The sequence below is a fragment of the Rhinolophus hipposideros genome (assembly GCF_964194185.1).
Source record: "Rhinolophus hipposideros genome assembly, chromosome: X".
NCBI classification, from domain to species: Eukaryota; Metazoa; Chordata; class Mammalia; order Chiroptera; family Rhinolophidae; genus Rhinolophus; species Rhinolophus hipposideros.
The window spans coordinates 35,872,882-35,890,113 of record NC_138046.1 but is presented as its reverse complement, the minus strand read 5'-3'; the positions used below and the strand labels follow the sequence as shown (position 1 = coordinate 35,890,113).

The following is a 17,232-nucleotide window of genomic DNA, read 5'->3' as shown; positions in this document are numbered from 1 at the left end:
AATATAAAAGTGCTTGATTATGGGATGTTTCTCAAGACCCCACTGGGATGTTAGATCATATGTGATATACGTGTTGTATTATCTTTCTAATATAAAAAGTCTAAATTCTCAAACACATCTGACCCAAGGGTTCAGATAAGGGATTGTAGACCTGCATAAATGTAGCTAAATGAGAATATAGCTCAACATCCCGCAAAGCTGGATGTGAGAATTTTCCAGGAACCATGAGTAAGAGGAATCTATGACAGGGAGTTCAAATATGATAAACACCACTGTGGACCCCAGTAGTTGAGAAATATCCCAGATGTGTCTTTAAGCTGGGATAGGGTATAACACTGAGAGAGAGACAGACAGACAGAGACAGAGAGAGAGAGACAGAGACAGAGAGACAGAGAGAGACAGAGAGAGGAAGGGAGGATGGTCAAGACCAGGAGGAACGAGAGTGACAGCATCAAGGCAGAAAAGCCCACGTCATGTTCAAGGGACTATGAATTAATCATTGTGGCAAAACGGCCTGGTGGCTCAGGCGGCTAGAGCTCCATGCTCCTAACTCCGAAGGCTGCCGGTTTGATTCCCACATGGGCCAGTGGGCTCCCAACCACAAGGTTGCTGGTTCAACTTCTCTAGTCCCGCAAGGCATGGTGGGCTCTGTCCCCTGCAACTAAGATTGAACATGGCACCTTGAGCTGAGCTGCCGCTGAGCTCCCAGATGGCTCAGTTGGTTGCTGCGCGTCCTCTCAACCACAAGGTTGCGGGTTCTACTCCTGCAAGGGATGGTGGGCTACGCCCCCTGCAACTAGCAACAGGCAACTGGACCTGGAGCTGAGCTGCGCCCTCCACAACTAAGACTGAAAGGACAACAACTTGAAGCTGAATGGCACCCTCCACAACTAAGATTGAAAGGACAACAACTTGACTTGGAAAATAAAAGTCCTGGAAGTACACACTGTTCCCCAATACAGTCCTGTTCCCCTTCCCCAATAAAATCTTAAAATAATAATAATAATAATTGTGGCAAAAGAGAGGTAATGGGAGGTCAGACCGAAGCCATCTTCAGAGAACTTTGAATGACAACACTAAGGAGGCAATAAGGAGCCAATGAAGATTAGAATCTTCTGGCATTATAAGTCTTATCTAGGAAATCAAGATTCAAGTCTCCTCTTTGAAATGTACTTACTAAGGTGGGAACTTTATTTTAGAAACATTTTCAACAAGAGGTGAACAAAATTTTTACCTAATTCATAATAAACCACCAAATCCCCCTATCCAGAGCTTCTTATATTTCCTGAGCATTCAAGTTAGTTAAAACTTGGTTGGATTTATCAAGAGTCTACCTGTGAAGCTCAAGTCACACTGGCCTAAAGAAAGTTTCTGGGCTATTAATCGTTTTGGATGATCTCTGTTTTCCCTGTCTCCTGATACGATTTTCAGGTAACTCTGGCATAATTGATGTAATTATTACCACATATAAAAGAATTTTGATATATTTTCGATTAACTGGTCCCCACGCCCCCTGGGAAATGGGGCAGAAACTCCTGGCTTCTTTCCTGAAAGAAAACCCTCACTGATTTGGGTCCTATCACTACAACAGCTCGGGAGAGGGCTCAAAAATGAAAGGCTTTCCACACTGATCAGGTGGCCAACTGCATCTTGTGGGTTGCTTGAGAAACACATTTAGAGGCCTCCCTCTTCTGGATCTAAGGTTAGAGATTTATAAAGAAGAAGCAGGCTCTCTCCCCTGCCTTTTTAAACTTCCTACAACAACCAAGGCTCTCTGGTGAGCCTCCAGAGTAGAAAGCTCATTAGAACTCTTCTGGGATAAAATGTCTTGAATATTCTAGGACACTAAAAATCCTAAGCTGGTTTGTCTTTATGGGTTTTAATTTTTTAAAAAATTATACAGTTAAGCTTGTACAGATAAGAATATCTTTAAAGATGCATGCATGTGTATGTGTTGTAGGGTGATGATACCACATTCTAGCTCAGGAAGAGTAGCTAACACCCTATTATAATGCATCTCACTATACAGGAGCACCTCTTTTGGCAAAATTAAGATGCCCTAGAAAGTTTCACATAACTGAAAGTATGCAAACACAATTATATTTTAAAATGCCTGAGATCTCAATATTTAAATGAAAGGTATGGTAAGTCTTCTTTTAATCTAATAACTATTCCCTAATTTGTCTGTTTTGAAATTTAATTTCTCATATATTGTTAACACATTTAACTAGAGTCCAAAACAGCAGAGTTCCAAATAACCTGAATTTTTTTCCATACAATGGCATTTTATATTCAAAGTGACCAATTTGGTAGTGTGGAATCTAAAATGCCACATTATGCTCTCTCCGGTTTTATTGCTAAGCATACTATTTTTATAATGTTTAAGTTCTCCAGGTGGTTGCTGATCCACCTGAATTAGATTCCCCTGGGGTGTTTATTAAAATGCAGATTCAGCATGTCTTACTTTTTCAATCAAAGGTTAGCTCTGGAAAATAAATTCAAGTTTTTGGGTTCCACCCAGACCTCCTGAATCAGGATCTCTGGGGGTAGGGAGTGGAGCTCTGTATTCTCCACAGGTTCACCAGATCATTATGCACAACAAGATGGGGAAACCACCGGCTTAGAGTTTATATAGTACCTCTAATAACCAAACTATTCAATTAGTCAAAGTGCCCCATTCCTGGACAAATCTTGATTCTCAGGTGTTTACTGTTTCAGAAGTATGAGTCATTATTGTATTTGTTACAACATGATCTGACCTATAAACTCAAATGGATTTTTCTGCTTTTCAATCTGCAATCTTCCCCCTTCACTTTCCATAATTAAAACCCATTTTAAATAAGCAATCTATAGGAACTATAAGAGCAAATTTTTAAAGGTTAAAATCATGAGGCACTATCTGTTCGGGATGGCTCTCCTATTAACATTTCCAGATTAGCTTTTAGTGAAAAGCATACACACTGACACACGCCCCCATTGCTTCAACTTGAAATGGTAGCTGAACATCAGGTACTAGAATAACAACAATTATGCACCCTCCTTACTTTGTTAATGTATTCCAGCCTAGCCACCCACCGTCAGATATTCTACAGAGAAGGTTCATATCCACTGATCATGAATAGGAGTTACTATTCTTAAATGACTTGGAAAATACCTTCCCTTCACCCATGGAGAATATGAATCTTGACTCGAGTATTATCTCATCTATCAGACATATTTCACTAAACGCAGCTACCTGAAGCCTGCAAAGTCACACAGACCTCATATATTCTTCTTCCAAGCCATCAGAATGCAATCTTACCTTCATTTCCTCTCCCTACCCCTTGCTGTTTAAACATAAAATCCAATTTTGCTGATGACTGGTTTTCCTGCCTCACCACAGGAAGTGGACTGGGTGAATTCTCACATCACAGGTTTAACGGAGGGCACCAAATGGTGTCTGTGGGATACCTGCCCTCTGCTGGGGGAAGCCCTGCCTGCCCAAGAGCTGTGAAGGAACTTTCCAGGGCAGTCTTCAGCTTGTGGGAGGCCAGCCCACGTGAGGCCCCAGCTTTGCTAGGGCCGTTGAGGAGGCTGACTGTAGAATCGGTGACCTAGGTAACAGGTGTCAGTCTTGGTCACTCAAAGTGCTGGCTTCTCAAAGGCATCCATCTTTAATCACTTTCCCACTCTTTGCTTCTCTCTCCCATCCCCACCTCTCCAAAGAGAGAGAGAGAGAGAGAGAGAGAGAGAGAGAGAGAGAGAGAGAGAGAGAGAGAGAGAGAAGAGAAAATATGAAACAAAACAACAAATACATCTGACCTCTTTGCTATCCTAAAATATTTTTTTTAATGAACCATACTAAAATCCCTCACTGCTCTCTGTTTAGCATTTCCAATTGGAAAGCCATTTACTTGGTATTAAAAATATGATCCAAACTTTAGAGTTAGGCTTTTGAGTTCAACAGCAGTGTGTGTAGATCTAAATGAGATTTTTGTTTTTGTTTTCTTTCCCCCACCTTTACTGACATATACTTGACAAATAAAATTGTATGTATTTAAGTGTACAATGTGATGATTTGATATTAAATGAGGTTTTGTATATAAAGAATTCAGTAGTTTCCAAAGTAGATTCCATACACTCTGGGGGTGGGTCAAACAATCCACTGAAGTATGGAAAGAAACTATTTGAATTCTTGTTTCTTATTTATTGTTTATCTAAAATAATAAGAAAGGAATTAAGCATTACAAATGTTCAATAAACAGACAGTCACTGGAACCCTTCTTCAGTGTGAATGTCAGAGGACAAGGTGAGCTATCCTGCGGAAGGAGGGCAAGTTCCAAGCAGCAAAGTGTTGATGGTGGGGCATTTGACACGTGACCGGAATTGTCCTACATAGGTTTAACTAAACTAGTCCCCCTAAAATGGACAAAAGCTTTGGAAAGCCTCTTGTTGAGAAACCACAAATTGCAGATGACACTAATAATGTAAGCACAAGCCAGAAACAAGAAAATGGAAGAGTCACCACTTCTAAATCTCAAGGTTAGCTTTTTGTCAGCCATATGGTGAGATCGACATTAAAAAACAATGATGCCAATGATGATCTAATCATGTCTGATAAGTCAGCCAAAAATATTCAAAATTATCTAGTGGACTATTTGAAATAAGAATTTATAGCCATTATCTTTAATGACAGACTTCATGTGAAGTGCATCTCAGTTCTTGAAATTTAATATTAGTATGAAGATATTAAAAAGTATTATTTCATTTTTATTTAATTTTAAAATTTCCATTTGTGTATGTTTTATGAACATGTACATAATTTGTAAATAAATACACATATTTTAGGGGTAAATATTTCACGTATTTTTCCTGATAGGAGTGAAGGATCACTCTGGAGATCAGTGCTCTTGATCACAGAGTGTCAAGCTGCCAGGGTTCTCAGAGTTCAGGAAAGATCAGGAGACGTCTATTATACATAGGAAAGTAGATGCCCAGAGAGGAAAGGACTTTAGCCTAAGGTTAACACTGCTAGTTAGTAACATCTCCCAGACCAGGAAACCGAGGTCCTAAAGAGTGAGATGACTTGCTCAGGATCACACTACTAATTAGAGATGGAGATTCTTAGTCCAGTGCTCTTCGTAATGGGCCCAGTTGTCTTTCTATATAAATATAAAGAGATATATAAAGGAGAAAAACTGAGCAAACCCTAGAAAATCAAACTCAATTGAAAACCTTCATAGTAGAACCCGAATGTCTGAAGCCAGCAAGCTACTGAGACCCACCTATGCCTTTTATACTTACAATAACTCCTGGATAATAACCTCCAACAGTCACATTTTGGGTCCTGGTGGTTGCAGCAAGGCCCACCGTGAGAATTAACATGGACACAATAAGCAAAGTCACGGTGACATAGATGGAGTTTCGTTTCCTTCGACTGAAGGCTCCTGAAAGTACACAGAGAAACTGAAATTGCTCATTTCTGCTGGAGAAGGGATGGGGGGAAAATCACTAGGAAAGTTTTCCTTTTCCTTTCCTACTCCAACTGGTAACTGGGGTTATCTCTGGGGAGTGGAATTATGGGGAAGGAATGGAGCTTTAGGGTTTTTTGTTTGTTTGTTTGTTTTATTTGTTTTGCAGTCATCACATTTACAATAAAAATATATATTTCCAGTTTGAAAATAAACAACAGAAGAAATATTGCCAGTCACATAAAAACAAAACAATTTTTTGTGCTTTCGGCATTCTACAAAAGATGGGTCATACCCACTTAGTAGAGTGTTTTTTTAGGTTAAATTATAAGGTATATTATAAATGGGAATTGTGTGTGTGGAGGTATTAAATGAAAATATTTTAAAGCCATTGTACAACTAAGAGGTGTTTTTTCATAAGCTGGAGGTATGAAATTTCATTTTCAGTGTAAATACCAGAACAAAGCTAGGAACTGGGATTTTTTTTCCATTTAGTTCTGACATTTGTCACTTCATGTATAAGCTTTAAAACGGTGTGTTGGCAAGATTTGTCACATAACAAATGTGTGTAATAAATTAAGTGTTTGGAGGCCATTAGTCTGCAAAGGGGAGGTAGATAGAGAGGATTTTATCTTACACACATTTAAGTTTATGTGAGGGTGACATAAATATAGATGATGAGAAATCCATTCTCCTACTCAGTGATTATCAGACATGATAGCACAAACCAACATATTTTTTTGAAAACAGGCTTATTAAGTCAGATTAAAAAAATGGTATCTAGATTCGCTTTCCAATTTAATTTTTTTTAAAGAAACTGAGCACCGCTGCACACGCTGCATGCATTTCTCTGACCTGGGGAGAAGGCTCTCTACAGGAAATACCAGGGACGAGTTACCTTATGAGAGTCCAGCTGTCTAGTGGGGAGGATGAAGGAGTGGAGAGCCTTCTGATGGGGTTGTCCACACAGTGGCTTGACTGTAATTTATGGGCCTAAAGATGTCACTTGGGTCTGTTCATAGGACTCTGTCATTCTGGGAGACCTCCCTGCAGCCTCAGGAAGCAGCGGCTGATTGAAGCAGCCAAGACTGCACAACTGGGAGGGAGGAGAGAGGGGATGAAGGAAGGAGAAGGAAGGGAGAAAACCAGCAGGACCCAGGAGGCCTGGTGGTGGTGAGAGGGAAGGGCTGTGGCTAGCCCTGCAACCCCCAGCAGATATCCCCTCATGTAGGGAAGAAAAGCATTAGGAGTGCCCCCTCCCAGGTTAGCCCCACCATCCATCCTGTCTTCCCCAGTGTGGTCACTGCTAGACTCCAGGGAGGTGGAAGGGGCTGGAGGTCTCCCCTGACATCAGCCTCGAAAGTGAAGGACGTGACTCATCAGGGTCATTTTTTTTTTATTAATTAATTTATTTATTAGTTTCAGGTGTACAAAACAAGGTAATACTTAGACGTTCATCATTTATATCCCTCATACTGTGAACCCCCCTCCCCCCATCCACTATCCCTCCGACCTCACACTGAACCATCACATTATATATATAAAATTATAGTTGGCATTCATTAATGTTTAGCTTCTGATGTACAATGCCATGATCAGGTATCCACAGTATCCCTGAGGTGGTCTCCCAAATAGGACGCATGTCCATCGGATACCCAACAAAATCTTTACAACATTATAGAATACCTTCCCCAAATTAATTTTCAAAAGAAAACCCTGAGGCCATCTTGTGGTTACCAGCTGCTTCCAAATCCCTTCACCTTTCCCCTTATCCCCAACCCCCTCCCACACACCCATCTAACCACTCTCGGTTTTTTCTCTGCGTCCCCAAAACTGACTCTGATTAGTTCATTCACATAGTCTTTTCTTTAGATTCCATATATAAGTGAGATCATATGGTACTTGTCTTTCTCTTTCTGACTTATTTCACTTAACATAATGTTCTCTAGATCCATCCATGTTGCTGCAAATGATAAGATTTCTTTCTTCTTTATGGCTGCGTAATACTCCATTGTATAAATGTACCACAGCTTCTTAATCCAGTCATCTACCGATGGGCATTTTGGTTGTTTCCATATCTTGGCTATTGTGTAAAGTGCTGCAATAAACATAGGAGTGCATACAGATTTTTGAATTGGAGTTTTGGATTTCTCCGGGTAGATGCCTAGGAGTGGAATTACTGGATCATAGGGTAGTTCCATTTTCAGATTCCTGAGATACCTCCTATCAAACTACCAACGACGTTTTTCACAGAAATAGAACATATAATCCTAAAATTTATATGGGACCATAAAAGACCCCGGATAGCCTCAGCAATCTTGAGAAATAAGAACAAAGTGGGAGGTATAACGATACCTGATTTCAAACTATACTACAAGGCTACAGTAATCAAAACAACATGGTACTGGCATAAAAATAGATACATAGATCAATGGAACAGAATAGAGAGTCCAGACGTGAATCCATGCCTATATGCCCATCTAATCTACGACAATGGAAGCAAGAATGTACAATGGGGTAAAGATAGTCTGTTCAATAAGTGGTGTTGGGAAACCTGGACGGACACATGCAAGAAAATGAAGCTGGACCACCTCCTTACACCATATACAAAAACAAATTCAAAATGGCTTAAAGACTTAAATGTAAGATCTGAAACCATAAAATATCTAGGGTCATTTTTTTTAATTAAATGTTTTTGGGGGTGACAATTGCTAGTAAAGTTACATAGGTTTCAGGTGTACAATTCTGTAATACATCATCTGTATATCACATTGTGTGTTCAACACCAAGGGTCAGTTCTCCTTCCATCACCATATATTTGATATCAGGGTCATTTATAATAGGATACTAGTCTAAGTGGCACGAGTGTTTATAGGCACACACATTCTAAAGGGCCGTATCACACTCTGGGAGGAGAAGAAAGAGAGTTGGGAAATGAGGCTTCCCTGTAGTGGGGCCTGAGTCCAGCCTTCATGGGAAAATAGAAAGGACTGCTAGAGACACCTGTGACATCAGGGCCTTTTGTGTGCAAGGGCTATTTGGGATACAAATGATGAGACGACAGCTGGTAAACAGGATGAGTGAGCCTGGGAGAAATGGACTGTTAGTGGTGGGGGTGGAGGACAGGTTTTATTTCATCTGTTTGCCTGAACGTTAGTTATCCTTCCGCTTGATTTCAAGGGCCCCTAAGTGAGTCTCTAAACCAGGGTCCCTAAGTCCATTTGATGATAGACACTTCTCAGTGAATCTGCGAGTTGGGTCCATAGAGGAGCTCTAACCTAAATTTACCAACATTGCATCCCATTCCTGTCTGCCTTTTTCTTTTGTAAATCACACCGTCTCTGCCACATATGGGCAAATGAGAGTGGTCGAACATCTGGATACATCAAGGGTATCTTTGTGACACGTGAACGTGTCTCAACGCCTCACACGGAAAACATGTAATCTCAGAGACTAAACTGAGGAAGTATGTGTGTGCATGGTGTTTCTAATTGTTTTGTATCACTCGCCTGTTCCTTCCCCACCAACCAGCTTTTGATGCTATTCACAGATCTTGGGTCTCCTTTGCAAATATCACTCTAACTCTTAAAAGCACAGGAGCCAGCTCACAAAAGTGACTCAGCAAACCACATGGTGTGATTTGAAAATCTATATAGTTTTTCCTGCTTTAGAACCTGAATTTAAAATCTAGTCAGTTGAGAAACCCAGGCAAAGATCCTACAGTTCCACCAGGACCTTGTCTCTAGATAGGATTTGCTTTGGGTGAAATTGCTAAGAAAACTCTCCCATCATTAGGTTGAATATATCTATTCTCTGTCCTCTCACACCGTCCCCCAAATCACCCCTTATTTTACACAATAAGGACCATATTTGTGTAAAATGAAATTATTTCTAGTTGTCCTTGGTGAATGGACCATTTTAAGGGACACTGGGGTGAATCTTTTTGAAAAGCAAAGAATCACCCCTCCGTTTATCGTTAGTGTCAATTTGACTTAAGAGTCACATCTACATAGAACAAGACACACCTGTTCTCTCAAGATGTGGCCCAGGTTCCTAAAAGGCAGCTTATTGTGTCTACTTAGGATATTTTCCTGAGCGGTTGTTTCATTTTAGAAGGGAGAAGTAGAGCCCTGTTCTTATTAGGGTACAATTTTGGACCTGCCTTAGATGTTCCTATAAACACAGGAACATATGATTCTGATTTGTTTAGTAAATCAGCATATCAAAAAACCTCGGACACCGTGGTATACTTAAACAAAGCAGCAGGTACTTGAAAACAGTACCTATCAGTGTCTGATACCTAGTGGGCAGTCAATACTTGTTGAATAAACCAGAAGTAACCTCAGAATTGCTTACCTTCTAATCAAAAAGGTCGCGTGTGTGTGTGGGAGGGGGGTTGTGTGAATAAATATGCGCTACGTTCATAGAATTGTTTTTTTTTAAATAGGGTACAACTGAGGGCTCTCCAGAAATAAAAGCTTTCTGGCCAATTAGTGTCACAATCCCAATATCTCTCACTAGCCTGCCTATTTGGCACCCAGTATGTTTCTGTTTCAACAACAACCACCACCCCTGCAACCAACAGCCATAGGAGAGTCCGAAATCCTGTCATTGGCATTGCCACCACCCCCACCCCGCCAGCAGCCTACCAGCAAAACTACTGCAGCCCTCCCTCTCTGCAGTGCCCCACCCCTACCCCAGATTCGTGACAACCAGGATATTCAGCTCTAGAAGTGCCCAATTATTTTCTGTCTTCACCCTTCCAAATACAGCCAATTTCTCCATCCTCCCAGTTTCCCCTTTGGTTAGAGATTCCCCGCCCATGCACTGCAGTCTTTGAATCTTGGTCCCTCCCTTCCTATGAAACCTGCTCAAAACTCACCTCCTCCAAGAAGTTTTCTTGACCAAGCTCACTGTACTGGAATCACTCATTATTTCGTGTTCCTAGGTACCTTACTGAATAAGTATGTTAACTGCTATAACTATAATTGTAATTGTGTTTCTGTCCACAACCCATGTGATGTCCACCAGGTTCAGAATTATGTAGCTGACAGGAACCAATGTGTGGGTTGCTAGAAGATAGGTGATTGTCTCTACTCACAAGTTTCACTTTGTACGTGTTCTCGGTTACCCCCTCAATTATAGGGTGTGTAATCCAAATACAGTGAGGATGAGGGCCCAGCATCCTATCTTGTGCACTAAGTTGTTGATGCCTAATTCTCGGGGCTGATCTTTTGAACTGATTAGGAGTTGCTTACCTGAGTCAGCTTTGCCACACAGGAAGTCCCAGCCTCGAGCATCCCTGAAACTGCCCACACAAGAGTTTCAAGGCTCTGCCAATCTCCCAAACATTTCCTTAAAGGTACTGAAATCCCACCCCAGCTCCCTTTGGGCAATTTTTGACCGGAGACACCCAAGACCACCGGTGAATTACAAATGTGTTATTTGGGAGGGAAGGGGTACCCTGCTGTGGTAGAGGTGCCTTAGCGCCTGGGGGCGGTGTTGCCAAAAGGGAGGAGGGTACTGGGAGGGAGATGAAAGGCCGCTGGAGTCAAATTACCATCTTTCCATTGCCAAAAGCCTGCTTGGCTCCAATCCTTGGGCTAACCTCTCATCCCCAGGCAGCCAGTAAGCTTAAAGTGCAGGCACCTGGGTGCAGTGTATCTGTGTTTTAAATTGTATTGTTTTGGCTGTGGTGTGTCTTGCCTTTAGAGGGAATCCCCTCAGAAATGTTGCCCTTGGAGGATGAAACCCTAACCCACCCACCTCCTCTTCCACTCCCCCATGCAAGGGACGGTGGCGTTGCCAGAGCTAGCTCCTAAGTAGACTAGACGCCGATTCAGGCCTCGGCTGTGTGGGACCAGAGCCAGGGAACTACGGCGAGACTCCCCTGTCCAAAGTGTGGAAACCCAGGGTTACCACTCTACTCAGGAATTTGCTAGTGCCCTGGGTCTGTGGACTTTCCGAAGCGGGATGCGTGGAGCGGGCTTCCGCTATAAGGGATCTCTGATTCTTCTCTCGCAATGTCTGGACGAAGCCAGCTCAGCTTCTTGTGCAGACCTTTCTGGAAACGCAAGACTGGCTGAGGGCCCCTGGGAGCCCAAGAAAAACTGTCTTCATCTTGTTCCTCAACCCACAGAGCAGTTTGCAAGTAACAACGTTTTAGTCCCAGGCCACCAACCTTCCCACTCCCCCGCAGGCGGATGGCCGGGCGCTGGGAGACAGGTAGGTTTGCAGGTGATTGTGGTGGCTGCGGGTATGGTGTTGCAGAGCCCTTGCGCTCTTCCCCCCAGCCCTCCAGCGAAGCAACCTGACATAGGGGAGCCAGGGCAGCGTTGGCGCCACAGCTGGCCAAGGTGAGAAGTGCATTGTATGTGCGTGTATGTTAGGGAGAGAGAGCTGGGGGAGTCTGGTACTGCTGGGTTCTAGATTCGAGTCCTTGGCCTCATTTATTGCAAAAAAAAAAAAAGAGCAAATTCTTATTCTGAATATGCAAAACATTAAAAATACTGATCTTTCCACCATCTAGGAGACTATACTTTCTGGGGCCCCTCCAGTGAACAAATTCTGTTTAAACCGAGTCTTTTCCAGGGAGTAGGGAGCTCAAAGAGGGGGTGCAACTCTCTCTCCCCGTCCCTTATCACAGAGATGTTCCCGCAAATTTTTCGGAGAAGACCTGAGCAGACTGGATGGCAAAAATTCGGGACGGAGGGATTTTGCAGATTGTGAAGTATGTTGTAAAGAGAGAATTCAATTTGGCTAAGTGTATCCAAGGCAAATTTTAAGATTAGGTGGGATAATGGTTTGACAATCTGTTCATTCTCCTGGGATCCAAATTAATTTCTCCACCCAGTGAAATCATAGGTCTTGGGAAGGTTCCTAAAAGCTGAGGGGAACTGGGTTTGTGTTTTGTTTCTAACTACCAGAAAGCAGCTTCGAGGGGCAGCCAAGTTGGCGTCTGAAGATAGCTATCCCCCAGTTTGATGAGGAAATGTGTTGAATCAAATCAGGCTAGTGGGTCCCTCCTCCCCTTCCAAAATGCGCGGGCTAGCCCTGGCTCTGTCTTTCTCCCGTTCTCACTCGTCCCCCCTCCCTTTTTTTCCACACTCACGCACATTACATTCCGTGCATTTGGAGCAAAATAGGAATCAAATTCTAGGAATGTTGATCCTGCCGCTGTAGACAGCAGGGCTGGCCTGTCTCTAGTGATCCCTGAGGAATTCCCCTCCCGCCAGTCCTCCTCCTTTCTTCTCCCACCCGCCCATCCCGCAGGGCTGCGCAAACACCCCCATCCGCGAGGTGCAAGTCGCCCCCGCCCTCCACTGCAGCTCTGAATTTCAGGGAAGCTTCGACAGAGTTGGGAGGAGGCGAGGACCTTGCTTCTAATTATTGTTAGTCGTGAGCTCTTGAAAGTGAGGACTTTGCAAAGAGGGAGCGTCGAATGGAAAGCGAAGGCGCAGGTTGCAGGGAAGTGTTTTGATTCCCAGACAGCTGGGATTTACCACCGGCTGCAAGTGTGTGGACACATGCACAGAAACACGCATACACCCGCACTCCGGGCAGGGAGACCCCAACGCAAGCTGGGCGCTCCAACCTCGGCCTTTCGCCCCTGCCAGGTTGTTCCCTGGGGCTCTGGTCCACCACCCAGACGTTCGAGCACGCGGATCCGCCTCCCTAGCCCCGCTTCCCGCTCCCGGGATCTCCGGGCGCTCAGGGCGCTCAGGGTGCTCGCAGTCCAGAGCACAGCTCACTCACCCGTTGATGCCGCCGCCCCTAGGAAGAGCTGCTAGACTTACCCAGAGAATCCGGCAGAGACATGTCGCTGGACCGCTGCTGAGTCAGAGACTGATGCATGGTGAAAGCTGCCCTGTTGCCCTGGCCACTGAAGCTGCTACACGCCTCCCGGACTCAGGGCGCCCCGCAGAGCATCTTACACCGCAGCTGCCGCTTCCGGTCTCTCGCAAAGCTAAGAGAGACTGCCTCTGGTTGCGAGCTGCAGCCCAAATGCCGCCTCCCCCTCCCTTCTCTTCTTCCTCCCTCTGCTCTGGGTGACAGCAGCATTGGCGATCTGAGCAGAGGCTTGCGCTTGCGCAAGCACCCCCACCCCCGCCCCCAATCTCAGCACTCCCATCCTAGTTATCCACCTTCTAGCCTCTCAAGCCAAACGGAACCGTTTTAGCCCTTGGAGCCAGGGCTCCACAGAGAAAAGAGGGAGAGGCTACAGTCTGGGGCCAACCGGCCTTCTCTGTAGTTTGGAGAGAGGGTCTTGGGCAAGCATCCTGTTCTAGGATTTATAATTGGGGAGGGGGTAGAGTCAGAGGTTCCGAGCTGAGGAACACACACACACACACACACACACACACACACACACACACACATTTGTGCAGGTTTGGACTTAGTGCTTCCAGAATGACATAATGAAGCTGGAGATGATCCAGAGAAGGGCCACTCCATAATTAGAGGGATGAGGGAGGATGGAGGAGGCTGTCATATGTAGACAGATTAAACAAATGCAGACTCTTTAGTCTAGAAAGGTGAAGGCTAGGAAGAGATGTGACCAGAGTATATAAAATCATGCAGAGATGGAGAGAGAGAGCACAGTCTTATTCACCAGATCTGATTATTCTAGACCCTAAGGGCTAGAAGGAGATTCAGCTAAAACAAATCTGACTGCATCAGCGCCCCGGTTTGTGCTTTTGTTCAAGGTGCTTTTATGTCAAATATCTCACTTTCTCATCTTAGCAGACATGCAAGGCAGGATGAGGAGGTATCAAGAACCCCATTTTACAAATGAAAAACCTGAGTCTCAGAAAGGATGAAAATTTCCTGTAATCACACAGATAGTTGGTGGCAGACGTGGGATTTGAACTAGATCTGTTGGACACCCAGGTCAGTGCTCTTCCTGCTATGGCAGGTGAAACTAAATATTACTCTATATACCACATTGAAAACCTAAGGAATTCATTAGTTCCAAGAGGTGCAACGGATGAAAACACAAGTAGCTTTGGAAAGAGTGAAAAACTCATAGCTGACAGATCCATTGTGGATTGCTAAGGGAAACTGAGGATGAGGTGGGAATGTCCCTGATCTTGGAGGACAGCCAAGTCCTTATCTAACCTGTCCTTCCAGGACCCATTAGGATATTGGGCTTGAAGCACTATGTTGTTGGCCCAGAAGTGTGGTTCTGATGTCCTCAAAACAGTAGCAGAACAGGATGAGGCCTCCTAGGAGTGCCCCAAGACATTTGTCTGGTGGCCAAGGGAGATGGATGGTGAGGAAGGGGATAGCAGTGGGCTCCAGCTCTTGGAAACTCAGTCCCTGGGACTGGCATCCCAGGGAACTGACCTGTTTGAAGGCATCATTCTGCCCCAGTTAGAGCTCTCCGGTTCCACAGTTCCACTTGCCAAGTCTCTTTCCAGCGGCCTCTCTCTGATGATTGCTGCAACCCTCTCTCCATTCCCTCGTCCACAAAAAAACTCACCTCAGAATCAAGTATAAAACTTTCTGAGAGTTGATGAAATCAAGAAGAGTACTTGGTTTTTCACAACTTTGTTTTGCTAATCTACTTTGAGGCTTTGTTTCCTTATGCAGGAAACAGAACTGAGGGCCCTTGCTCTTTCCCGTCTTCCAAAAGAAGAAAAATTGATTCCTGAAGGTTAAAAAGGAAGCCCTTTGTAAAGAACTTGGGCACACCCCACGGACCAGACTGAACACTGTATCAGGTATTATTAGCAGCCTTACATTACAGATATGGTTTAGAAATCTATGATATATGTCCTAGATAGACACAAGATACCCACTGTTATAGAGGTGAGTGTCTTAAGCATGCATGCTTGGTTTACAAGGTTTGACAATTAAGTTTGCTAACTTGTTGCAACGACGTTGCTAACCTTTTTTGATATCGGAGGGATTATTCGTTTTGAATTTGTACCAACTGGATAAACATTTAACCGACTTTACAATTTGGAAGTGCCGAAAAGGCTGCGTGAAAAAGTTAAACGACTTGAATTTTCACCAACAATTCATGGCTTTTGCATCATGACAAAGCACCAGCTCACACAGCACTGTGAGGGAGTTTTTAGCCAATAAATAAATAACTGTTTTGGAACATCCTCCCCCAAAATAATTCACTGTATTGGAACACCCTCCCTACTCACCTGATCTGGCCCCCAATGACTTATTTCCTTACCTGAAGATAAAGGAAATAATGAAAGGAAGACATTTTGATGACATTCAGGACATCAAGGATAATATGATGACAACCGTGATGGCCACTCCAGAAGAAGTTCCAAAATTGCTTTGAAGAGTGGACTAAGCTCTGGCGTCAGTGCATACCTTCCCAAGAGGAGTACTTCGAAGGTGACTGTAGTGATATTCAGCAATGAGGTGTGTAGCACGTTTTCTAGGATGAGTTTGTGAACTTAATTGTCAGAACTTCATATGTGTCAGTTTCCTTGAGCTCCACAAAGGCGGAGAGAAATTCCATATTTGTACTCTTTCCATGTTTGTCTTCAATTCTGTTTACTTATCTCTTCCTCCCCCCACTCTAAGTATTTCATATTTAATATGAGGAACTCTGGCAATCAGCACTGATTTCTCAGGAATACTTCATAATTAACTGACTTTGTTTCTGTGAAAGTAGCCTTGAAGAAAACAGGGGTTTATACAGGCTAGAAAAAAACTGTTTTACACCTTCTTTATTTTGTCTTCCCTATAGCAACCATATCGCTAGAAATCTCTAAAGAAGCCAAACAGAAACTTGTTACCATGCTGGTTTTGAGGGACAGAATGAGGTCTTTTCACTTTCAAGAGAAGCACATTACTCATCAACTGACAGAGAGTGCATATGTAATTTGAATTTTGTAATCAAAGCCATAAAGTAGTGAGGTGACATTAATGGGGGTGACGCTTGGTTTATGTAACATCTGTATTCCTGAATCTTCTGTGAAAATTAAACATTATTTTAGAAAGTGTTAGAGGAGTTGGCTATTTAAAAGACTTGCATATGGTATATTTCCTCTGGACTATCTCTGGAGATCTGCACGGGACTTGGAACCCAGCAGGCTCTCAGTCAAGTTAAAAAGAGACGAACGGCAGTGACAGAGCAGTAGCAGGCGTCTCCGCGCAGAGCTATGCTTGTTTGCACGGAGGAGCAGAGATAAAGTGGGGGCTAGACTGGGAACACACACAAGAAAAACACAAAACACATTTCAACCAAGCCTAGATCAAAGACCCCTTTCCTTAAAAAAAAATATATTTTTTTCTTTTTTCGTTTTTCTTTTCTTTTAAGTAAAGTTTATTGGGGTGACAATGGTTAGTAAAGTTACATAGGCTTCAGGTGTACAATTCTGTATTACATCATCTATAAATCACATTGTGTGCTCACCACCCAGAGTCAAAAACTGCCTAAACTTTCTTTTTTTATCCACTAGATGTTTTCTTTCTTTTTTTTTCCCATTAGATCTTTTTTTTTTTTAATTTATTGGGGTGACATTTGCTAGTAAAATTACATAGATTTCAGGTGTACAATTCTGTATTACATCATCTATAAATCCCAATCAGTTCTCCTTCCATCACCATATATTTGATCCCCCTTACCGTCATCTTCAACCCCTCACCCTCCCTTAACCTCTGGTAACCACTAAACTATTGTCTGTGTTGATGAGTTTTTGTTTCTCATTGGTTTTTCTAGTTCTTTTGTTGTTTTTGGTTTATATACCACATATCAGTGAAATCATATGGTTCTCTGCTTTTTCTGTCTGACTTATTTCGCTTAGCATTA

At 43.2% G+C, this 17,232-nt stretch overlaps 1 protein-coding gene across 7 annotated transcripts in view; it reads right to left on the bottom strand.

The window, feature by feature from the left end:
* The window catches only part of TMEM255A (transmembrane protein 255A), a 143,260-nt gene extending 129,764 nt beyond the window's left edge, over positions 1–13,496 (bottom strand). For 3 of the 7 annotated variants that reach the window (XR_013993001.1, XM_081044048.1, XM_081044049.1), the window contains exons 1-2: positions 13,247–13,496; positions 5,284–5,426 (exon numbers count right to left, since the gene is read on the bottom strand). Coding sequence is in view for 6 of the 7 variants with exons in the window: in XM_081044048.1 (XP_080900174.1) it covers positions 5,284–5,426; positions 13,247–13,304 (201 nt within the window). In the remaining variant the exon portion in view is untranslated. Of the gene's footprint in view, positions 1–5,283; positions 5,427–10,708; positions 10,759–13,246 lie in introns of all 7 variants that reach the window. The other 4 variants (XM_081044050.1, XM_081044052.1, XM_081044053.1 and 1 more) reach the window with 2 other exon arrangements.
* Between the last annotated feature and the right edge of the window lie 3,736 nt (positions 13,497–17,232).